General features: G+C 37.0%; 1 protein-coding gene across 1 annotated transcript; it reads left to right on the top strand.

The window, feature by feature from the left end:
• Window positions 1-353: 353 nt before the first annotated feature.
• LOC137003101 (HERV-H LTR-associating protein 1) lies at window positions 354-18,528 on the top strand. The gene is made up of 14 exons (XM_067363136.1): window positions 354-435; window positions 523-579; window positions 920-1,000; window positions 1,886-1,969; window positions 2,092-2,175; window positions 2,262-2,345; window positions 2,789-2,845; window positions 4,411-4,491; window positions 4,590-4,619; window positions 4,758-4,856; window positions 8,826-9,161; window positions 11,367-11,562; window positions 13,563-13,645; window positions 18,485-18,528. The coding sequence occupies exons 1-14, from the start codon at window positions 354-356 to the stop codon at window positions 18,526-18,528; spliced, it is 1,398 nt and encodes a 465-aa protein (XP_067219237.1).
• Window positions 18,529-18,814: the final 286 nt, after the last annotated feature.

Genomic DNA, 18,814 nt, shown 5'->3' with positions numbered 1-18,814 from the left:
AAGTACAATTTATGTACACAATAAGTGCATTGTATCAAATGATTAATTTAAATGTAAGTACATAGTAGTTAAGGCCACTTAATATAAAGTGGGACTGTTTTTTTTTCTTTTAATTTGTTTTTAATAAACTATAGTAGTTAAATAAAATGTCCATTCAGAGTAGCGTTACTCGCACATTGATGACAGCACAGTTTCAACTCTGTTGTTGAAAACTCACTGCATAAAATATATGTAAACACTATTCTATATATGTAATTTCTTCAGGTACAAATAGTTGCAGATATAATATGAAATCTATGTAATGTTGTTCATACTGTCATACTGTTTTTAATAAATGTGTTTGCTTTGCAGAGATGGCTAATCTCAAACTAAAACATTGGATCAGCATCAGAATCTGTGCTGTCATAGTAACTCTGTTCCTTATTCATGTACAAGGTTGGTAACTGAAGAATAAACAAATACAGACTTTGCATTAATATAGGCTATCTGTTAGTCAAGAGGTAAACAATATGTGTTTTTCAGTTAAAAGACAAAGCCAGCTGATGCAAACAGAAAAACGAGAGCTCCTTCTATCCACAGGTAACCAATCAGAGTGTTTTCATAGAGGACGAGCACCAATCAGAGACAGTCAAATGAACAGGACAGAGCTCTTAACATACAGAAACACACATGAAAGCTTATGAAGGTGTTTATGAATCATTGCATACACTGAATGTTTAAACGTCCTCAGGCATTTAGTCTCCATGATTAGGTCAATGTGAAATGATGAATGTTGTGGTGAAACCTGTTGATGAGGTTCATGTGTAAAGGGTCAGCTTCAGTAATAAGAGTAATTTACAGGGCTTTAATGAATGGTTTTGCAGATCAATAGCTGGGATGTTTTACGAGGTATAAATAAGCATAATCTTCATTTACCCAGAGATCCCAGCAGAGCACATTGACCCCGCCTCTATAGATCTTACTGGACTCGTCAACACACTCATCAATGCTTCACAACCAGGTATTACAGTATATACACACATATGGGTATTTATTTGGCTATGGGCACCGTATGTCGAGGGGGCTGATATTAAATTTATTGTTTATAATGTTCTACCTTTTTCCCAGACCCAGACATTTAATTCTAAAATCAAAAGTCAGTCATGAAAATATTATTACCTAATAATATTTTCACGTAAAAAAGTAAAAAAAAAAAAACAATTCTAAACAAAGAATGAAATAAACATAAAACAGTTCAATATTATTATTTTTGGGGGGAAATTATTTATAGTTTTATAAATTATTATTTTTAATTATGTCATAGTATTATATCATTTATTTGTATGTATTTAGTCTGTCATTTTATTCCAAAAATGTTTTACAGCACAGAATACTATTAAATGCAATACAATATTTGAAATGTGGTGAAAATGACAGAAATCTCCTGTGATGCATGTAGAACATTGGGTCACCGTGACTTTGCCAAGTAAGACATGTACAAAGATGTTGATCCTGGAACAACATTACAATCAACCAATCAGATTTGAGGGACAAATTTACCGTTTATGTCAAGTTTAGGCATGCAACCAGGGTTAGGGTTGTTATTCACCTATCTTTCCCCTCTGATTTTAGGGATAAATAATGGGTAGGATTAGGTTTTGGGGTAGGAATATGGTTAAGACTAAATTTTCAGACTGGAATGTTGTTCCAGAATCAACAAAATATGTTGATCCAGGAACATGTCTTACTTGGCAAAATCACGGTGACCAGAACATTGTTAGTAGACACATAAACTAGTGTGAGATTATTTTCTACAAGTGATTAAAGTTAAAACACCCATATAGATGAACATGCAAATGCACACCACACATCTCAAAATGCTGTTTTTATGTATGTGTGTTTTCAGGTTCACAGCACCTTTTCTCCTTACTCAGTGTGACGTCACACAGTTCACTCTCTCTCCACAAGCTCACGCTGCTGGTCTACAATAGTAACTACCCTTATCCAAATAACACTGTAACTACAGCACCAATATGACACAAATATGATGTAATTCTGTGTGTTTGCAAGCATGTATCTGTGCATCATGTACACATGTGTGGGTGTGTGTAGTCTCAAACTTTCAGGACATTGAGAGCAGTTTATTTTCCTTGAGATACTGTTACTGTCTGACAAACAGGACCAATGACCTCACAGGTGAAAAACCTCCTTCAGTCAACCTTGATTGCTAATTTTATAATAATAATAATAATATATTTCTAGATCATTTTTTCGTTTTCCAGATTTCACGGCTATTCTGTTGGATGTGATGGGAAATTCCACCAGTTACCTGCAAGAACTATTTAAGTCCAACTCTATACTCTCAGGTAAAGCTACAGTACTACAGTATATCATATGGAACCACTGTTTACCTCAGTACTAATGTACTATATTGTTGTAGCACTGGTCCTTCTCACATAATATGTCATACTGTCATTTTGTCTTTATGTGTGTGTGGTCATGGTAAGCCCTATGCTGTGGGGTCATTTTTTTGATTCCCATAAGGAAAACAGCTTATAAATCATACTAAATTATATTATGTATATATATATATATATATATATATATATATTTTTTTATTTTTTTTTTTTTTTTTTTTTTTTTTTGAAAATGTAAAAATGTAGAAAGTTTTCTGTGATGGGCAGGGTTAGGGGATAGAATATACAGTTTGTACAGTATAAAAATAATTATGTCTATTAAAATTCCCCATAAAACATGTAAACCCAATTTGTGTGTGTGTGTGGTGTGTGTGCTATTATTATTATTCCAGTCAGTCAGAAGAACAGCTCTGATTGCATCTATATCTGTGTCATGGCTGGAAAGACAGGTGAGTTCTAGTATGCACACAATCAATCAATCAATCAATCAATCAATCAATCAATCAATCAATCAATCAATCAATCGAGTACCTACTTACCTATCTATCTACACTATATTGCCAAAAGTATTGGGACACCCCTCCAAATCATTGAATTCAGGTGTTCCAATCACTTCCATGGCCACAGGTGTAACAAATCAAGCACCTAGCCATGCAGACTGCTTCTACAAACATTTGTGAAAGAATGGGTCACTGAAATTTCCTCACTACTAAATATTCCACTGTCAACTTTTAGTGGTATCATAACAAAAGTGGAAGCAATTGGGAACAACAGCAACTCAGCCACGAAGTGGTAGGTCACGTAAAATCACAGAGCGGGTCAGCGCAGTGGTGCAGTGGTGTTAAGCATGCCGCCACTGAACTCTAGAGCAGTGGTACGTTTTCTCTGGAGTGATGAATCACGCTTCTCTGTCTGGAAATCTGATGGACGAGTCTGAGTTTGGCAGTTGCCAGGACAATGGTACTTGCCTGACTGCATTGTGCCAAGTGTAAAGTTTGGTGGAAGGGGGATTATGGTGTGGGGTTGTTTTTCAGGGGTTGGGCTTGGCCCCTTAGTTCCAGTGAATGGAACTCTTAATGCTTCAGCATACCGAGACATTTTGGACAATTTCATGCTCCCAACTTTGTGGGATGACCCCTTCCTGTTCCAACATGACTGCGCACAAGTGCACAAAGTAAGGTCCATAGAGACATGGGTGAGTGAGTTTGGTGTGGAGAAATTTTACTGGCCTGCACAGTCCTGACCTCAACCCGATAGAACACCTTTGGGATGAATTAGAGCGGAGACTGTGAGCCAGGCCTTCTCGCCAACATCAGTGCCTGACCTCACAAGTGCGCTTCTAGAAGAATGGTCAAAAATTCCCATAAACACACTCCTAAACCGTGTGGAAAGCCCTCCCAGAAGAGTTGAGGCTGTTATAACTGCAAAGGGTGGGCCAACGCAATATTAAACCCTACGGATTAAGAATGGGATGTCATTAAATTTCATGTGCACGTAAAGGCAGGCATCCCAAAACTTTTGGCAATATAGTGTATATTCATCCATCCATCCATCCATCCATCCATCCATCCATCCATCCATCCATCCATCCAAGTGATCTGTAAGAATCAATTCTAAATGCCACATGCTTCTTTTAATATTACCCTGCAAAAAGTCATTTTTGTAAAGGGATAGTTGAAATGACATGAAAAGCAATGAAAAGAAAATTCTGTCAGCATTTATACCCTCATGTCAATTCAAAACCATGAATTTCTTTCACAGAAGCATGCAGACAAACTTTTTGTAATATTTGGAGAATTAACTGTTCAAAATGGTGCATGATGATATGATGAAATTATTTGATTTGATTATTTTATTAAACCATAAATTGCACATTCTTACTTAACTCACTCACTTTTAAATGAATGCACTCTGCATAAATGTATTACTAACAATGTATTAAATTAACTAGATTGTTTATGTAAAAAATTAAATAATAATAATAAAACAAACTAAATTAAGGGCATGTGTTCAGACAGTGATCTGTCTCAGCTGTGGGACATGGGCTCAGTCACACCTCTGTTTAATCAGACCATCACAGAGGAAGTAACCAGAGGTACACAAACACACGCACACACACTTATATTTATCACTCCAATAGTTTATGTAATTGGAAAAGTGCTGGTCAAATTCTTTTTTTTTTTCTTCCTGTAGGTAATATGACATTTCCACTGCTGCCCTTTGGTAAGTGAGTTCAGAGTGTCTTGTTGTCAGCTATCATACTATATGCTGTATTAACACTTTCTTTATGAAATTATATATGAACATATAATGAGATTGTGAATGTATACTGACCAGTCATAACCCTGTCTTACCTTACAGTGTGGCATGACCTTCCAAACAACAGTGACCTGGTGCTGTGGCCTAAAGCAAGTACAGACTCCTACAGTACTCCCAGTACAGCTTCCCACAGGAGCAGAGGTATCTTGACTATCAGTTTATTTAGAGGAATATAGGTGCTGGTCATATAATCAAAAAGTATATCAGAGACTGATATATTTCAAATGTTTATTTCTTTTAATTTTGATGATTATAACTGAAAACTAAGGAAAATCCCAAATTCAGTTTAATATTGAAGACACCTGGTGCCACACTCTAATCAGCTAATTAACTCAAAACACCTGCAAAGGCCTTTAAATGGTCTCTCAGACTAGTTCTGTTGGCTACACAATCATGGGGAAGACTGCTGACTTGACAGTTGTCCAAAAGATGACCATTGACACCTTGCACAAGGAGGGCAAGAAACAAATGGTCATTGCAAAAGAGGCTGGCTGTTCACCGATCTCTGTGTCCAAGCACATTAATAGAGAGGCGAAGGGAAGGAAAAGATGTGGTAGAAAAAAAATGTACAAGCAATAGGGATAACCGCACCCTGGAGAGAATTGTGAAACAAAACCCATTCAAAAATGTGGGGGAGATTCACAAAGAGTGGACTGCAGCTGGAGTCAGTGCTTCAAGAACCACTACGCACAGACGTATGCAAGACATGGGTTTCAGCTGTCGCATTCCTTGTGTCAAGCCTATCTTGAACAACTGATAGCGTCAGAAGCGGCTTGCCTGGGCTAAAGACAAAAAGGACTGGACTGCTGCTGAGTGGTCCAAAGTTATGTTCTCTGATGAAAGTAAATTTTGCATTTCCTTTGGAAATCAGGGTCCATGAGTCTGGAGGAAGAGAGGAGAGGCACACAATCCACGTTGCTTGAGGTCCAATGTAAAGTTTCCACAGTCAATGATGGTTTGGGGTGCCATGTCACCTGCTGGTGTTGGTCCACTGTGTTTTCTGAGGTCCAAGGTCAACGCAGCTGTATACCAGGAAGTTTTAGAGCACTTCATGCTTCCTGCTGCTGACCAACTTTATGGAGATGCAGATTTAATTTTCCAACAGGACTTGGCACCTGCACACAGTGCCAAAGCTACCAGTACCTGGTTTAAGGACCATGGTATCCCTGTTCTTAATTGGCCAGCAAACTTGCCTGACCTTAACCCCATAGAAAATCTATGGGGTATTGTGAAGAGGAAGATGCGATATGCCAGACCCAACAATGCAGAAGAGCTGAAGGCCACTATCAGAGCAACCTGGGCTCTCATAACACCTGAGCAGTGCCACAGACTGATAGACTCCATGCCACGGCACATTGCTGCAGTAATTCAGGCAAAAGTAGCTGCAACTAAGTATTGAGTGCTGTACATGCTCATACTTTTCAGTTGGCCAAGATTTCTAAAAATCCTTTCTTTGTATTGGTCTTAAGTAATATTCTAATTTTCCGAGATACTGAATTTGGGATTTTCCTTAGTTGTCAGTTATAATCATCAAAATTAAAAGAAATAAACATTTGAAATATATCATTCTGTGTGTTTCACTTTTTGAATGGAATTAGTGAAATAAATCAACTTTTTGATGATATTCTAATTACATGACCAGCACCTGTAGTTCATCCTAAAATGAAGATCAAGTCATCATTCACTCAACCCGGTGTTGTTCTGATGCATGCCTGTCTTTCTTTTATGGGCCACAAAAGGAGAATTTTTACAAAATGTCCTGTTAACTTTTGTCCATATAATGGAAGGGAATAGTGAACAGCATAAAGTTTTTTTGTTTTTTTTTAATTTTAAAGTATCACAGAATGATCCCATGCTGTATATTTCAAGTGTCCTGGGGCTATACAATAAAGTCTGATGAAAAACAAACCAAAATTTAATGCATTATTTAATTAAATTCTTGACCTTGGCCGTTGGGCATTTCTGCACTGCTGCATGACATGCGCATTCTTGTGACAACATTAGCACTGCAGTCTCACCCAGAAAAGGCACACAAGTAGTGAGAATTCAAGAATAACATAAACACGACATGAATAATCCATGTACTTTCTTCTTCAAGGTGAATATACAGTGGTGCTCAGAATTATTGGCACCCTTGGTAAATATGTTCAAAGATGGCTATAAAAATAAATCTGCATTGTTCATCATTTTGATCTTTCATTCAAAACATCTGCAGAAATCTAACCTTTCATTGAAGCAAAATAATTGAAAGTGGGGGGAAATCACATTATAAAATCAATTTTTTTCTCCAAAACATGTTGGCCACAAGAATTTGTCATGAGTAAAATATTTCTGTAGTATATTCACATTCATTTTTACATTTTTAGCACACCTGGGTGACTTTGAGCATGAAATTGTCCAGCCATGACCTCTAGCCTTGTTTCACATCAGTATAAATATGAGGAAACACAAAGACCAGACTCCCTCAATCATCCAGCACTGAAAATCCCCATTTCCACAGGGCAATAATTAAGAAGTTCCAATCAACTAAAGATGTTACAAATCTGTCTGGTAGAGGACCTGTGTCTAAATCTTCCTAATGCGTGGTGAAGAGGAAAGTTTGAATGGCCAAAGATTCTCCAAAGATCACAGCTGGAGAATTGCAGAGATTAGTTGAGTCCCGAGTCTCAGAAAACCTAAAAAAATGTATCAAACAGCACCTACATCCCCACAAGTTGTTCAGGAGGGTTTTAAGAAAAATCCTCTGCTCTCATCTAGAAACAGTCTCCAGCATATTCAGTTGTCAGACAAGACTGGAAGTTCAAATGGGATGGGCTTCTATATGGTCAGATGAAACTAAAAAAATAGTTTTTTGGCAGCAAACCCACCAGATGGGTTTGGTGCACAAAAGGATATAAAGTACTTCATGCCCACAGTTAAATATACTGCTGGATCTTTAATGCTGTGGGCCTATTTTTCTGCTGGAGGTCCTGGACATCTTGTTCAGATACATGGCATCATGGATTCTAGCAAATACCATCAGATAAATATCAAAACCTGACGGCCTCTAGAAATCTTATATTGGGCCATGGTTGGATCTTCCATCAGGACATGGTTCCAAAACAAACATCAAAATTTTGTTTGTTCATTATGTTCATCGTAACAATAAGTTATCATGTTCACAATCACATCTGTCAACTGTCATTCTGACTCTCATCAGACAAACAGAGTTCTGGTCTGGTGATATTTGACTTTGTGAAGAGAGTACACGAATACTTTTTGGGGATTTCTAGGCGTTGTTTTTGTTAATATTGATTTCTCACAACTTGTGTGCCTTTTTTTTGGATAGGTAGGAGTGAACTGTAGCACTAATTAAGGTAAAATAATAAATTTAAACACTTGGAATATACAGCACATCACATGTATCATTCTGTGATACTTTTGCGTCTTTTTAAAAAGCTTGATGCTGATCGTTATTCACTGCAATTGACCCTTCGCAAAGACCTGCCCCCCTTAGTTACTGTTGCTTTGTCCGACATGCCATGGCGCTGTCACGCCACACGCAGTGAAAAATACATCGCAGAGCAAAAAGGACACTGACAACATGTCGACAGACAAGACAGAGCAGGTTATGACATTAAACAGTTCCAGCTTTCAAATTGTGTCATTTTTTAAGAAATTTGAACAATAAAAAGGTTTTGTGGCTCTTAAATGTGTCTTGACAGATTGCTGTAGTGTCTCAGCTCATGAATCGATCATCTCTTTCTACTAGTTAATTTAAAGCATAAAATAAACATGAATGAACATGAGAAGGAATGTTGTTTAAAATGTGGAAAGACGTAAATACACACCATTTTTCAAGCTCAAGTCCACCGAGGTTAATCTTCTAACTCCTGACTGCTTTGTCGGACAAAATGGTGGATTCAGCGTTATAACTGGTTAGATCGCTTGTCAATCAAACTCCCGGCGAGGGTCAATTATATGGGCATGCGTGAGTGGGACTTTTTTTTTTAATATTATTCTTTTGTGTTAATTGACTTAATTTTCATTTTAGGGTGAACTATCTCTTTAAGCAGACATTTGATAGTCAATTACTGCCTTAACAGCTTGATTCTTCTACTGTTTCCACAGTATCAACCAGCGATGAATCCAAAACTGAAGTGCCAACCACTAGTGCTACAATAACATCATCACCTCTTATTAGATGGACAGTTGCTCCTTCCACTACTGCCACTGTGACGACCACTGCTACTGTTTCTATGACAGACACATCCACTAGTGATCTCACAACTGCTGTGATAACCCAGTCAAAAGCTGAAACCATGACAACACAGCCAACAAAAACACCACATGTGACTGTTACCACAGTAACCTCACAGACCACAACAATTTCACTGCCAACACAGAAAAAAACAACCACGACAAGCATCCAGCAGCTTACTAAAGTATCTCATACAGAAAAACCAGGCAAGACCCTCCATCACCACACACACACACACACACACACACACACACACACACAATGGAATCTGACATGTTTGACCTTTTATTCTGTTAAAGCGGCAACGGCGACACAGTGGTGCCTTGGCACAGGCTGGCAGGGTTAATTTCATTGTTGCCATGACAATGATTTGATTTGAATGGAGTCAGGACAGAGTCACTGATAGTATCCATAGCAACAATCCATTATTTTCCCTGGAGATTGTTTTGATTTGGCTGGGTCAGGGAAGGTTAAAAGCACATTAAAAATCAATATATACACACTTACCTCTGTCTCATCGAGTCAACACAAAACGGCCACAGCATATGCGAGAGACAGAGAGTGCTATGAATCATATACAGCTGAGCTGCTTACCTGACGTCCACGTCAACAGCTCTCGATACAGGTGCCCTCATTCAGAGTGGGAGACAGAGAAAAAGAGAATGAGAGCCCTCATTGACACTTGAGTGGACATTTATTCCAGCAAATTAAAATAGATATGACCACTAGATGGCACCAGAAGCTAATGCAAAATGTTCAGCTTTGAAGAGCGGCACTGTTCCCCTCAGCAGAACCTGATTTCACCAAGTGCAACATGTTCCTGGCAAAATCAGGATGTGCGACATCGTACTGAAGCATTTAATTTCTGCACTGCATTACTAGTGTCACCAAGCAAAAGTATACATGGCTTGCTGAGAATTTATACATTTACTAGAGTAATATATTTTCAGGATATCTGTATTTTAACTCACATAATTAGTTTACTCTGTTCATCACTGAGGTATAAACATTTCCAAATTAATTTGAGTGATCATAAACTTCCATGGTTCACACCAAGAATGATACATATAATGCTAACTATTTAGGTCCACACCAAGGGATGATAACAATGTTCATGTCTTTCTTTCTTCAGTCGAAAAGAAATTAATGTATTTTGATGAAAACATTCCAGGATTATTCTCCTTATAGTGGACTTCAATGGCTTCCAAACAGTTGAAGGCCAAAATTACAGTTTCAGTGCAGCTTCAAAGGGCTTTAAACGATACCACACGAGAAATAAGGGTCTTATCTAGAGAAACAATCTTTCATTTTCTAAAAAAATACAACTGTATATGCTTTATAAACACAAATTATCACCTTGCACACCTACACCCTACGCCTTCCCTATTCTGCTTACGGAACGAACATGGCGCCAGTTTTGTTTTTTTCCATAAGTAGAATAGGGAAGGCGTAGGACATATGGCCTAAACCCTAAACCCTCACGTTCTTCCTCTGAGTCCGTAAAGCCACTTTGACTGTCAGGTAAAGTCCTCTGCATAGCTCGCAGACTTTTGGGCTCAGCTGAAGTGTGCGTTGAGAGCAAAGGGGGCGCTCATAAACACCCTTCTGAAACCTAAAATGATGAATGGGTCACCCTACGGTCTCGTGGACTTAACGGACACGCACACGTGGCAGCCATTGTAAGTCCACAAGACCGAAAGTGCCTAGAAGTGTGCCATTTGGGATTCAGCCACTGTATGCTTGACTTCCAACAGCTTCATGGCGAAACATCAAACTTTGTCAGGCCACTGACACGGCCTTCAACAAGATCTTCGCAATTTAACGTTGCTAAGGCCTTAAGATTAGACTGACCATGATGTTGATCTGGTTAAATCTCTGTTAAAGTTTAAGTACAACGTCTGGAAATGGCAAAAACTGCACAAATTTTGCAAAGAAAATTCAAAATATCTGACTTCCTGATTTTGCACCAAGATTCTTTCTTGTAGGTATTGGGCTGTTACATGTGTCTACCGAATTTCACATGAAACGTAGCCCGAGGAGCACTTTGTTGAAATTTATAGGTGGCACTATCAAGCCATTTTGCCACACCTAATTCTGACTCCCATATCAGATGTAAATTTTGCCACTTCTGACACATGTGCAAAGTTTCATGAGTTTCTGAGCATGTTTAGGCCCTTAAAAAATGTGATTCATTTCGGAGAAGAATAATAAGAAAGGGAGCAATTCCAATAGGGTAAAAATGATGGCGAGTCAGCATACAAATGATTTGCTTATAGTGGTTTCTGTATATTATGCTGGAGAAAATATAAATGTATATAATCTTTGTAGTATTGATTTTAATTTTTTTTTTTTTTTTTTTTTGTCCACCATTCTTTTTGGATTTATATTATTTTATTATTTTTCTCTGACAGGATGCCCATGGAGAATAGAGCTACTTCGTCAAGGAAGTGAGAAAGAGGACCTGAAAGAGACCCTTGAAGAGGAGATGATCTGGGGCAGAGCGACCATCAGCTCAGCGAAGCTGCAGCCATGTGTGTTTGAGCTGTGCAAGTTTTACTCTCAGTGCGTGTGCAGAGGATTCAGTCACAGAGCTGCAGCGTTACAGAGGTACAGCTCTACACAACAGCTCAACTATTCACACAGCGTTTTCGTATGTCCCTTTAAAATGAGCAAATGAGCTGCTGCTCCCGGCCGCTTTCCAGAAGAGGCTTGAGCTTTAAAGGTGCCCTAGATTCAAAAATTGAGTTTACCTCGGCATAGTTGAATAACAAGAGTTCAGTACATGGAAATGACATACAGTGAGTCTCAAACTCCATTGTTTCCTCCTTCTTATGTAAATCTCATTTGTTTAAAAGACCTCCGAAGAACAGGCGAATCTCAACATAACCCAGACTGTTACATAACAGTCGGGATGATTGATATGTACGCCCCCAATATTTGCATATGCCAGCTCATGTTCCCAACATTATGAAAGGCACTAGACAAGGGCAGCCAGTATGAACGTCTGGATCTGCACAGCTGAATCATCAGACTAGGTAAGCAAGCAAGGACAATAGCAAAAAATGGCAGATGGAGCAATAATAACTGACATGATCCATGATTACATGATATTTTTAGTGATATTTGTAAATTGTCTTTCTAAATGTTTCGTTAGCATGTTGCTAATGTACTGTTAAATGTGGTTAAAGTTACCATCGTTTCTTACTGTATTCGCGGAGACAAGACTGTCGCTATTTTCATTATTAAACACTTGCAGTCTGTATAATGCATAAACACAACTTCATTCTTTATAAATCTCTCCAACAGTGTAGCATTAGCCGTTAGCCATGGAGCACTATCAAACTCATTCAGAATCAAATGTAAACATCCAAATAAACACTGTACTTACGCGATTAGACATGTTGCATGACGAACACTTGTAAAGATCCATTTTGAGGGTTATATTAGCTGTGTGAACTTTTTTATGTTGTTTAAGGCAAACACGAGCTCTTGGGGCGTGGAGCACCAGATTTAAAGGGCCACACACCCTGAATCGGCTCATTTCTAATTATGCCCCAAAATAGGCAGTTAAAAAAAAATGAATTTAAAAAAATCTATGGGGTATTTTGAGCTGAAACTTCACAGACACATTCAGGGGACACCTTAGACTTATATAACATCTTTTAAAAAAAAGTTCTTGGGCACCTTTAACAGCTTGTGCTTCGGTTGCTTAACAACAAAGCTGGAGAATCTCACGCAGCCAAAATTATGACTCAGGAAGAAGTTACAACTTACAGAATGCATCTGGACATTTCTGAACAGTTAGTAGATAAATTTATGTAGTTGCTGTGGAGTTGATTCAACTCATCAACTAGCATGTGCCGTCATGTTAATCTATTATGCAAATCCAGCATTGAATTTACCCTGATTTGTGAAGCAGTCCGGCGTAAAATGACAACATGGTAACAACAACTCTTTCTCTTCTCTAAAGCAGCCCAACATGGCCTCGTCCCCTTTGTTGCGTGCTCTCTGGGGCAGGGTTTATGTAAATTTTAGGGTTAATGATGTCACTAACCTGAGAAGAAGCTCGTTGTAGTCCCTACCAGCCATTTGTTGTACTGTAGACCTTAAACAGCGAATTCTTTAAAAGAAAATATCCCCCTTTGCATTGAACTTTGAACATCGTAACATTGCAGATGATGTTTATTCTCTAACAGCAAAATTACACACTAACTAAAGTTTAAAAAGTGAAATCATAATCAACCACCCCTTTAAGATTTGAATAATAATATTTTTTAAGATTCTACATTATTTCTAAGTCACTTATCAAATATACAAATGTGACACTGACCATTTGACCTCCATTGTACAAAAGGTAATTTCCTTGCTTTCATTGTCAAAAAGGGACAAACCAAATACTAATGTTAAATTCATGTTTTTCAATGTTTATATTACATCTTAAAGTGAAAGTACTGACAGCTTAAGTGATCTCATTTGGACCCCATGTCACAGTTTTTGGTTATAAAATCAATAGTATCAGGGAGTAGGACAGTAATTTTGCGTGTATCCTCAGTATTATTAATTTTAAACAAAATGGTCCATATTTTGTTTGTGTTTGTGTTCTACAGATACTGTGTGGACAGCCATCACTGGTATGAGAGACATACAGCAGAGGTCTGCAGTCGGATGAGGAGAGTCACGTTTTCCAAAAGTGAGTTACACAACATCAACAAATCTAACCCTAATAACAGCAATCAAATCACAACATGCATATAATAATAATAATATATAAATATATATACAGTGGCATGAAAAAGTATGTGAACCCCTTGCAGAATCTGTGAAAATTATTTGATAAAGTTATTTTAATAAAATAAGAGGGATAATAAAAAATGCATAAAAGATAATTACATAAAAGATGTTTGCATTTAGTTCACAAGACAAAACATTAGCTGAATTTATTAAAATAACCCCATTCATAAGTTTGTGAATCATTGATTCTCAATACTGTGTGTGGTTACCTGATGATCTACGACTGTTTTTATGTTTTGTGAAGGTTGTTCATGAGTCTCTTGTTTGTCCTGAGCAGTTAAACTGAGCTCTGTTCTTCAGAAAAATCCTCCAGCTCCTGCAGATTCATCAGTTTTCAAGCATTTTTGCATATTTGAACCCTTTCCAGCAGTGGCTGTATGATTTTGAGATTCATCTTTTCACACTGAGGACAGTTGAGGGACTCAAACACAACTATTAAAAAAGGTTCAAACATTCACTGATGCTCCAGAAGGAAACACGATGCATTAAGAGCTGAGGGGTGAAAACTTTTGAATTCAAATTTCAAGGTAAATTGTACTTAATTTTTCTTCCGGGAAACATGCAAGTATCTTCTGTTGGTTCCGAAGGGGCAGTACAAAATGAAAAACAATGATATTTAAACAAAATAAGAATTGTGACATCTTCATCCTGTTCAAAAGTTTTCACACCCCGACTCTTAATGCATCGTGTTTCCTTCTGGAGCATCAGTGAATGTTTGAACCTTTTTTAATAGTTGTGTTTGAGTCCCTCAACTGTCCTCAGTGTGAAAAGATGAATCTCAAAATCCTACAGTCACTGCTGGAAAGGGTTCAAATATGCAAAAATGCTTAAAAACTGATGAATCTGCAGGACCTGGAGGATTTTTCTGATGAACAGAGTTCAGTTTAACTGCTCAGGACAAACAAGAGACTCATGAACAACCATCACAAAACATAAAAACAGTCGTGGATCATCAGGTAACCACACACAGTATTGAGAATCAATGGTTCACATACTTATGAATGGGGTTATTTTAATAAATTCAGCTATAGTTTTGTTTTGTCTTGTGAACTAAATGCAAACATCTTTTATGTAAAATATCTTACTCAGGACAGCACTAAACAAAAAATAACATGCATTTTTTATTATCCCTCTTATTTTATTAAAATAATTCTCATTTTCACAGATTCTGCAAGGGGTTCACATACTTTTTCATGCCACTATATATATATATATATATATATATATATATATATATATATATATATATATATATATATATATATATATATATATATATATGATATATATATATATAAGCGTCCATCTCCTTACCTTAGCCCGATTCACAACGGTAAGCTTGTAATAATGTTTTCTAATTCAAGTTGTACTGGTAGGTTTCCGCAGGAAATTCGAGCATGCTGCCGTTCGTCTTTGCGTCATTACATCACATCTGTTTATATAAAGTCCCAGCTAGTAGACTATATTGCATGTGAGGATGCTGCAGGTGACGGATCATTTATAGTCTTTCCTCACAGCAGCTGCAATAATCAATCTTATCATTTTGATGGCAGACTGTATGGTATGATAAATTAATGTTAGAGATTAGACTGTACAGAAACTGAAATATACGTGTAACGCTATTACACACTAAATATACATAGTCACACAATACTGATGTTGTTAACATTAACTATTTGAGAACAAACTATAATAATAATTGCCATTGTGTGATGTGATATGAGCTGAGAGATCGTTAGATTTGATCACCATTGGTAGCACTTTATTGTAATGCTTTTTTCTCAGTTGTCAGAACAAAAGTGGCGGATTTGTTACTTGTTCAGATGACATTTTCCTGTGAAAATTCCTATTTTGGTCATGCTTCCAAGACTACAATCTGTGATTCAGATTGTATCAATCTGTGACCGCCAGCCACACATTAACCTTAAAACATTAGATTTATCCACGCTGAGGAGCCGTGCCGATGCACAACCCACGTGAAGATGATAATTATGCAAATAACTTCAATTGCAGGATTCAAACAGAGATGGCGACAAAGAGGCAAAACTTACAGACTGCAGTTTTAATGCGGTCGAAGTTTTAATATCCTGTAAAAGGGTTCTCACCATTCTCATATCTTCATTTGTGTTTCTCATTGAATTGTTCTGAGTTATTTAATGCTATTACTGTCTGTGGTTAAATCAGTGTGTGAGCAAAGAGATACTGTCCATTTTCCTTGACAAGTAAATGGATAAGATCTGTTTTATCATTAAAAAAAACACACTCACCTCTCAAACACACACACAATGGCGACCTCATTAAAGAATCTGTAGATGATACTTGCATGTGGATCTGAATTCATTAAAGTGTGTGTGTGTGTTTGTGTGTGATCTCTTAAAACACACTGTTCCTATAGGACTAATGATGTCTAAGGTCAGTCTTGATGGTGAGGAGTATTTTTGCTGGATAAAGATAGAATAAGATGAATTAGGCTGCAGACAGACTTGATTGTAGTGTGTCTCCAGTGGTGCAACTGAAAAATATGTCGCTTAGTTGCTGAAGAAGCTCACACAGCTCCTTGTTTATACCACGCAACCATCCTCAAATATAATTTTTTGTCAGACATGAGCTGATAAAGCAGAAATACACAGATAGGCTACTTCACCAGTCACCCAAGGGCAAATCCTACAGGAATACATACAGTATATAGAAAGATCATAATGGAACCAAATAAGAATAAAATGTCCTACTGGTTGAAATGAAATTGTTTCAACATAAGATCGAATTATCACATTTTGATTTCAAATTTAGTAAAAAAAAAAAAAAAAAACATGCATGAATAAATCATTCACAACAACATCACAATGAATTTAGAAAGTGAATTTTAATTTTATTTTTTAATTTTGCAGGTTGTTAAAAGTTCTTTTTAAAATCTGCTTTAAAGGATTAGTTCACCCAAAAATGAAAATTCTGTCATTAATTACTCGCCCTCAAGTCATTCCTCTCCCGTAAGACTCCTGTTCATCTTCGGGAAAACACAAATTAAGATATTTTTTGATAAAATCCAATGGCTCATGAGGCCTGCACTGAGAGCAAGCTAGACTTTCAAATGCCCAGAAAGGTACTAAAGACATATTTAAAACAGTTCATGCAACTACAGTGGTTTAATCTTAATGTTATGAAGCGACGCAAATACTTTTTGTGCGCCAAAAAAAAAATATTCTAGCACTCGTCAATGAACTAAACACTGCTTCATGAGGCTTTGAAGCTTTACAAATCTTTTGTTTTGAATCAGTAGTTCGGAGCCTGTATCAAACGATCTCAAACTGCCAAAGTCACATGATTTCAGTAAATGAGGCTTCGTTACATCATAAGTGTTTTGAAATTTCAATGGTTCACATGACTTTGGTAGTTTGATACATGCTCCGAACCACTGATTTGAAACAAATGATTCGTAAAGCTTCAAAGCTTCATGAAGCAGTGTTTTGAAATCGCCCATTGTTACATTTTGTTGAATAAAGTTATTTTGTTTTTTTTTTGCCCACAAAAAGCATTCTTGTCACTTCATAACATTAAAGGGTTAGTTCACCCAAAAATGAAAATTATGTCATTAATGACTCACTCTCATGTCGTTCCAAACCCGTAAGACCTCCATTCATCTTCGGAACACAGTTTAAGATATTTTAGATTTAGTCCGAGAGCTTTCTGTCCCTCCATTGAAAGTGTATGTACGGTATACTGTCCATGTCCAGAAAGGTAATAAAAACATCATCAAAGTAGTCCATGTGACATCAGTGGGTTAGTTAGCATCGAAAACTTGGTCCAAAAATAACAAAAACTATGACTTTATTCAGCATTGTCTTGTCTTCTGGAATCCTTTCCATTGAATTGATTCCACTGAATCTATTTCGATGCTTTAACAAATTCTAACTAACCCACTGATGTCACATGGACTACTTTGATGATGTTTTTATTACCTTTCTGGACATGGACAGTCTACCATGCATACACTTTCAATGGAGGGACAGAAAGCTCTCGGACTAAATCTAAAATATCTTAAACTGTGTTCTGAAGATGAACGGAGGTCTTACGGGTTTGGAACGACATGAGGGTGAGTAATTAAGGACATCATTTTCATTTTTAGGTGAACTAACACTTTAAGGTTGAACCACTGTAGTCACATGAACTATTTTAAATATATTTTTTATACCTTTCTGGGCATTTGAAAGTCTAAGTTAATTTGCTCTCAATGCAGGCCTCACAAGCCATCGGATTTTATCAAAAATATCTTAATTTGTGTTCCGAAGATGAACAGGGTCTTACGGGTGTGGAACGACATGAGAGTGAGTAATTAAAAAAAACAGAATTTTCATTTTTGGGTGAACTAACCCTTTAAGCAGCATTCAAACCCCATTTTACTTCCATAATGTGATGTATTTTAAACTTTAACATTATTCGGTGAGAAAAAAGTAGTATAAGACTTGATCAAGAATTTATTGGATTATTAAAACAAGCCATTCCATACAAGAATGGTACCAGACCTGAATAAGAGTGACTACTGAAACACCACCTGCAACTGAAAAGTGGCCATAGTGACGTCAAGAAAGCTGTCTTAATACATTTTGATGAAAGATTACAGACAAACATCTTTTTTACTTGAATATCGTGCTCTGATGAATATTGTACAGTACAACCAGGTCAATTTTGAGTTCATGTTGAAGCAATTTCTTTACTAATACAATCACAATCTCTTTCTCAGATCTGAAGCAGAAATGTCTGGCGAGAATGTGTGTGAAGATTTAAGACAAGAACTGAGATTCTTTTGCGGGTGACAGACATCTGAACCATCTGAACTCAAGAATGTGTGTGTGTGTGTGTGTGTGTGAGTGTGAGTGTGTAAGATAGAGAAACCGTGTTCTGTTAAACAATGAACTACATTAAATCATCACTGAATCTGAATAGTAGTGTGTGAATCTATAGTGTCCAGATTGTACTTTTGTCTCTCCTGAACATGAATAAAACCAAACATATTTACCCATGTCTAATTTTTTATGTCTATAACTACCCCAACAAATACACTAAAATCAAA

This window comes from Chanodichthys erythropterus, chromosome 16 (genome assembly GCF_024489055.1).
Source record: "Chanodichthys erythropterus isolate Z2021 chromosome 16, ASM2448905v1, whole genome shotgun sequence".
Taxonomy (NCBI): Eukaryota; Metazoa; Chordata; class Actinopteri; order Cypriniformes; family Xenocyprididae; genus Chanodichthys; species Chanodichthys erythropterus.
Note: the sequence above shows the minus strand (reverse complement) of the source record. Positions and strands in the feature narration are given on the sequence as shown.

Coding starts and splice junctions, on each gene's coding strand:
- LOC137003101 (XM_067363136.1), top strand. CDS start 354: ATGGCTAATCTCAAACTAAAACATTGGATCAGCATCAGAATCTGTGCT. Junction 2,846..4,410: donor TGTCATGGCTGGAAAGACAG/GTGAGTTCTAGT, acceptor GCATGTGTTCAG/ACAGTGATCTGTCTCAGCTG. Junction 4,620..4,757: donor ATTTCCACTGCTGCCCTTTG/GTAAGTGAGTTC, acceptor CTTACCTTACAG/TGTGGCATGACCTTCCAAAC.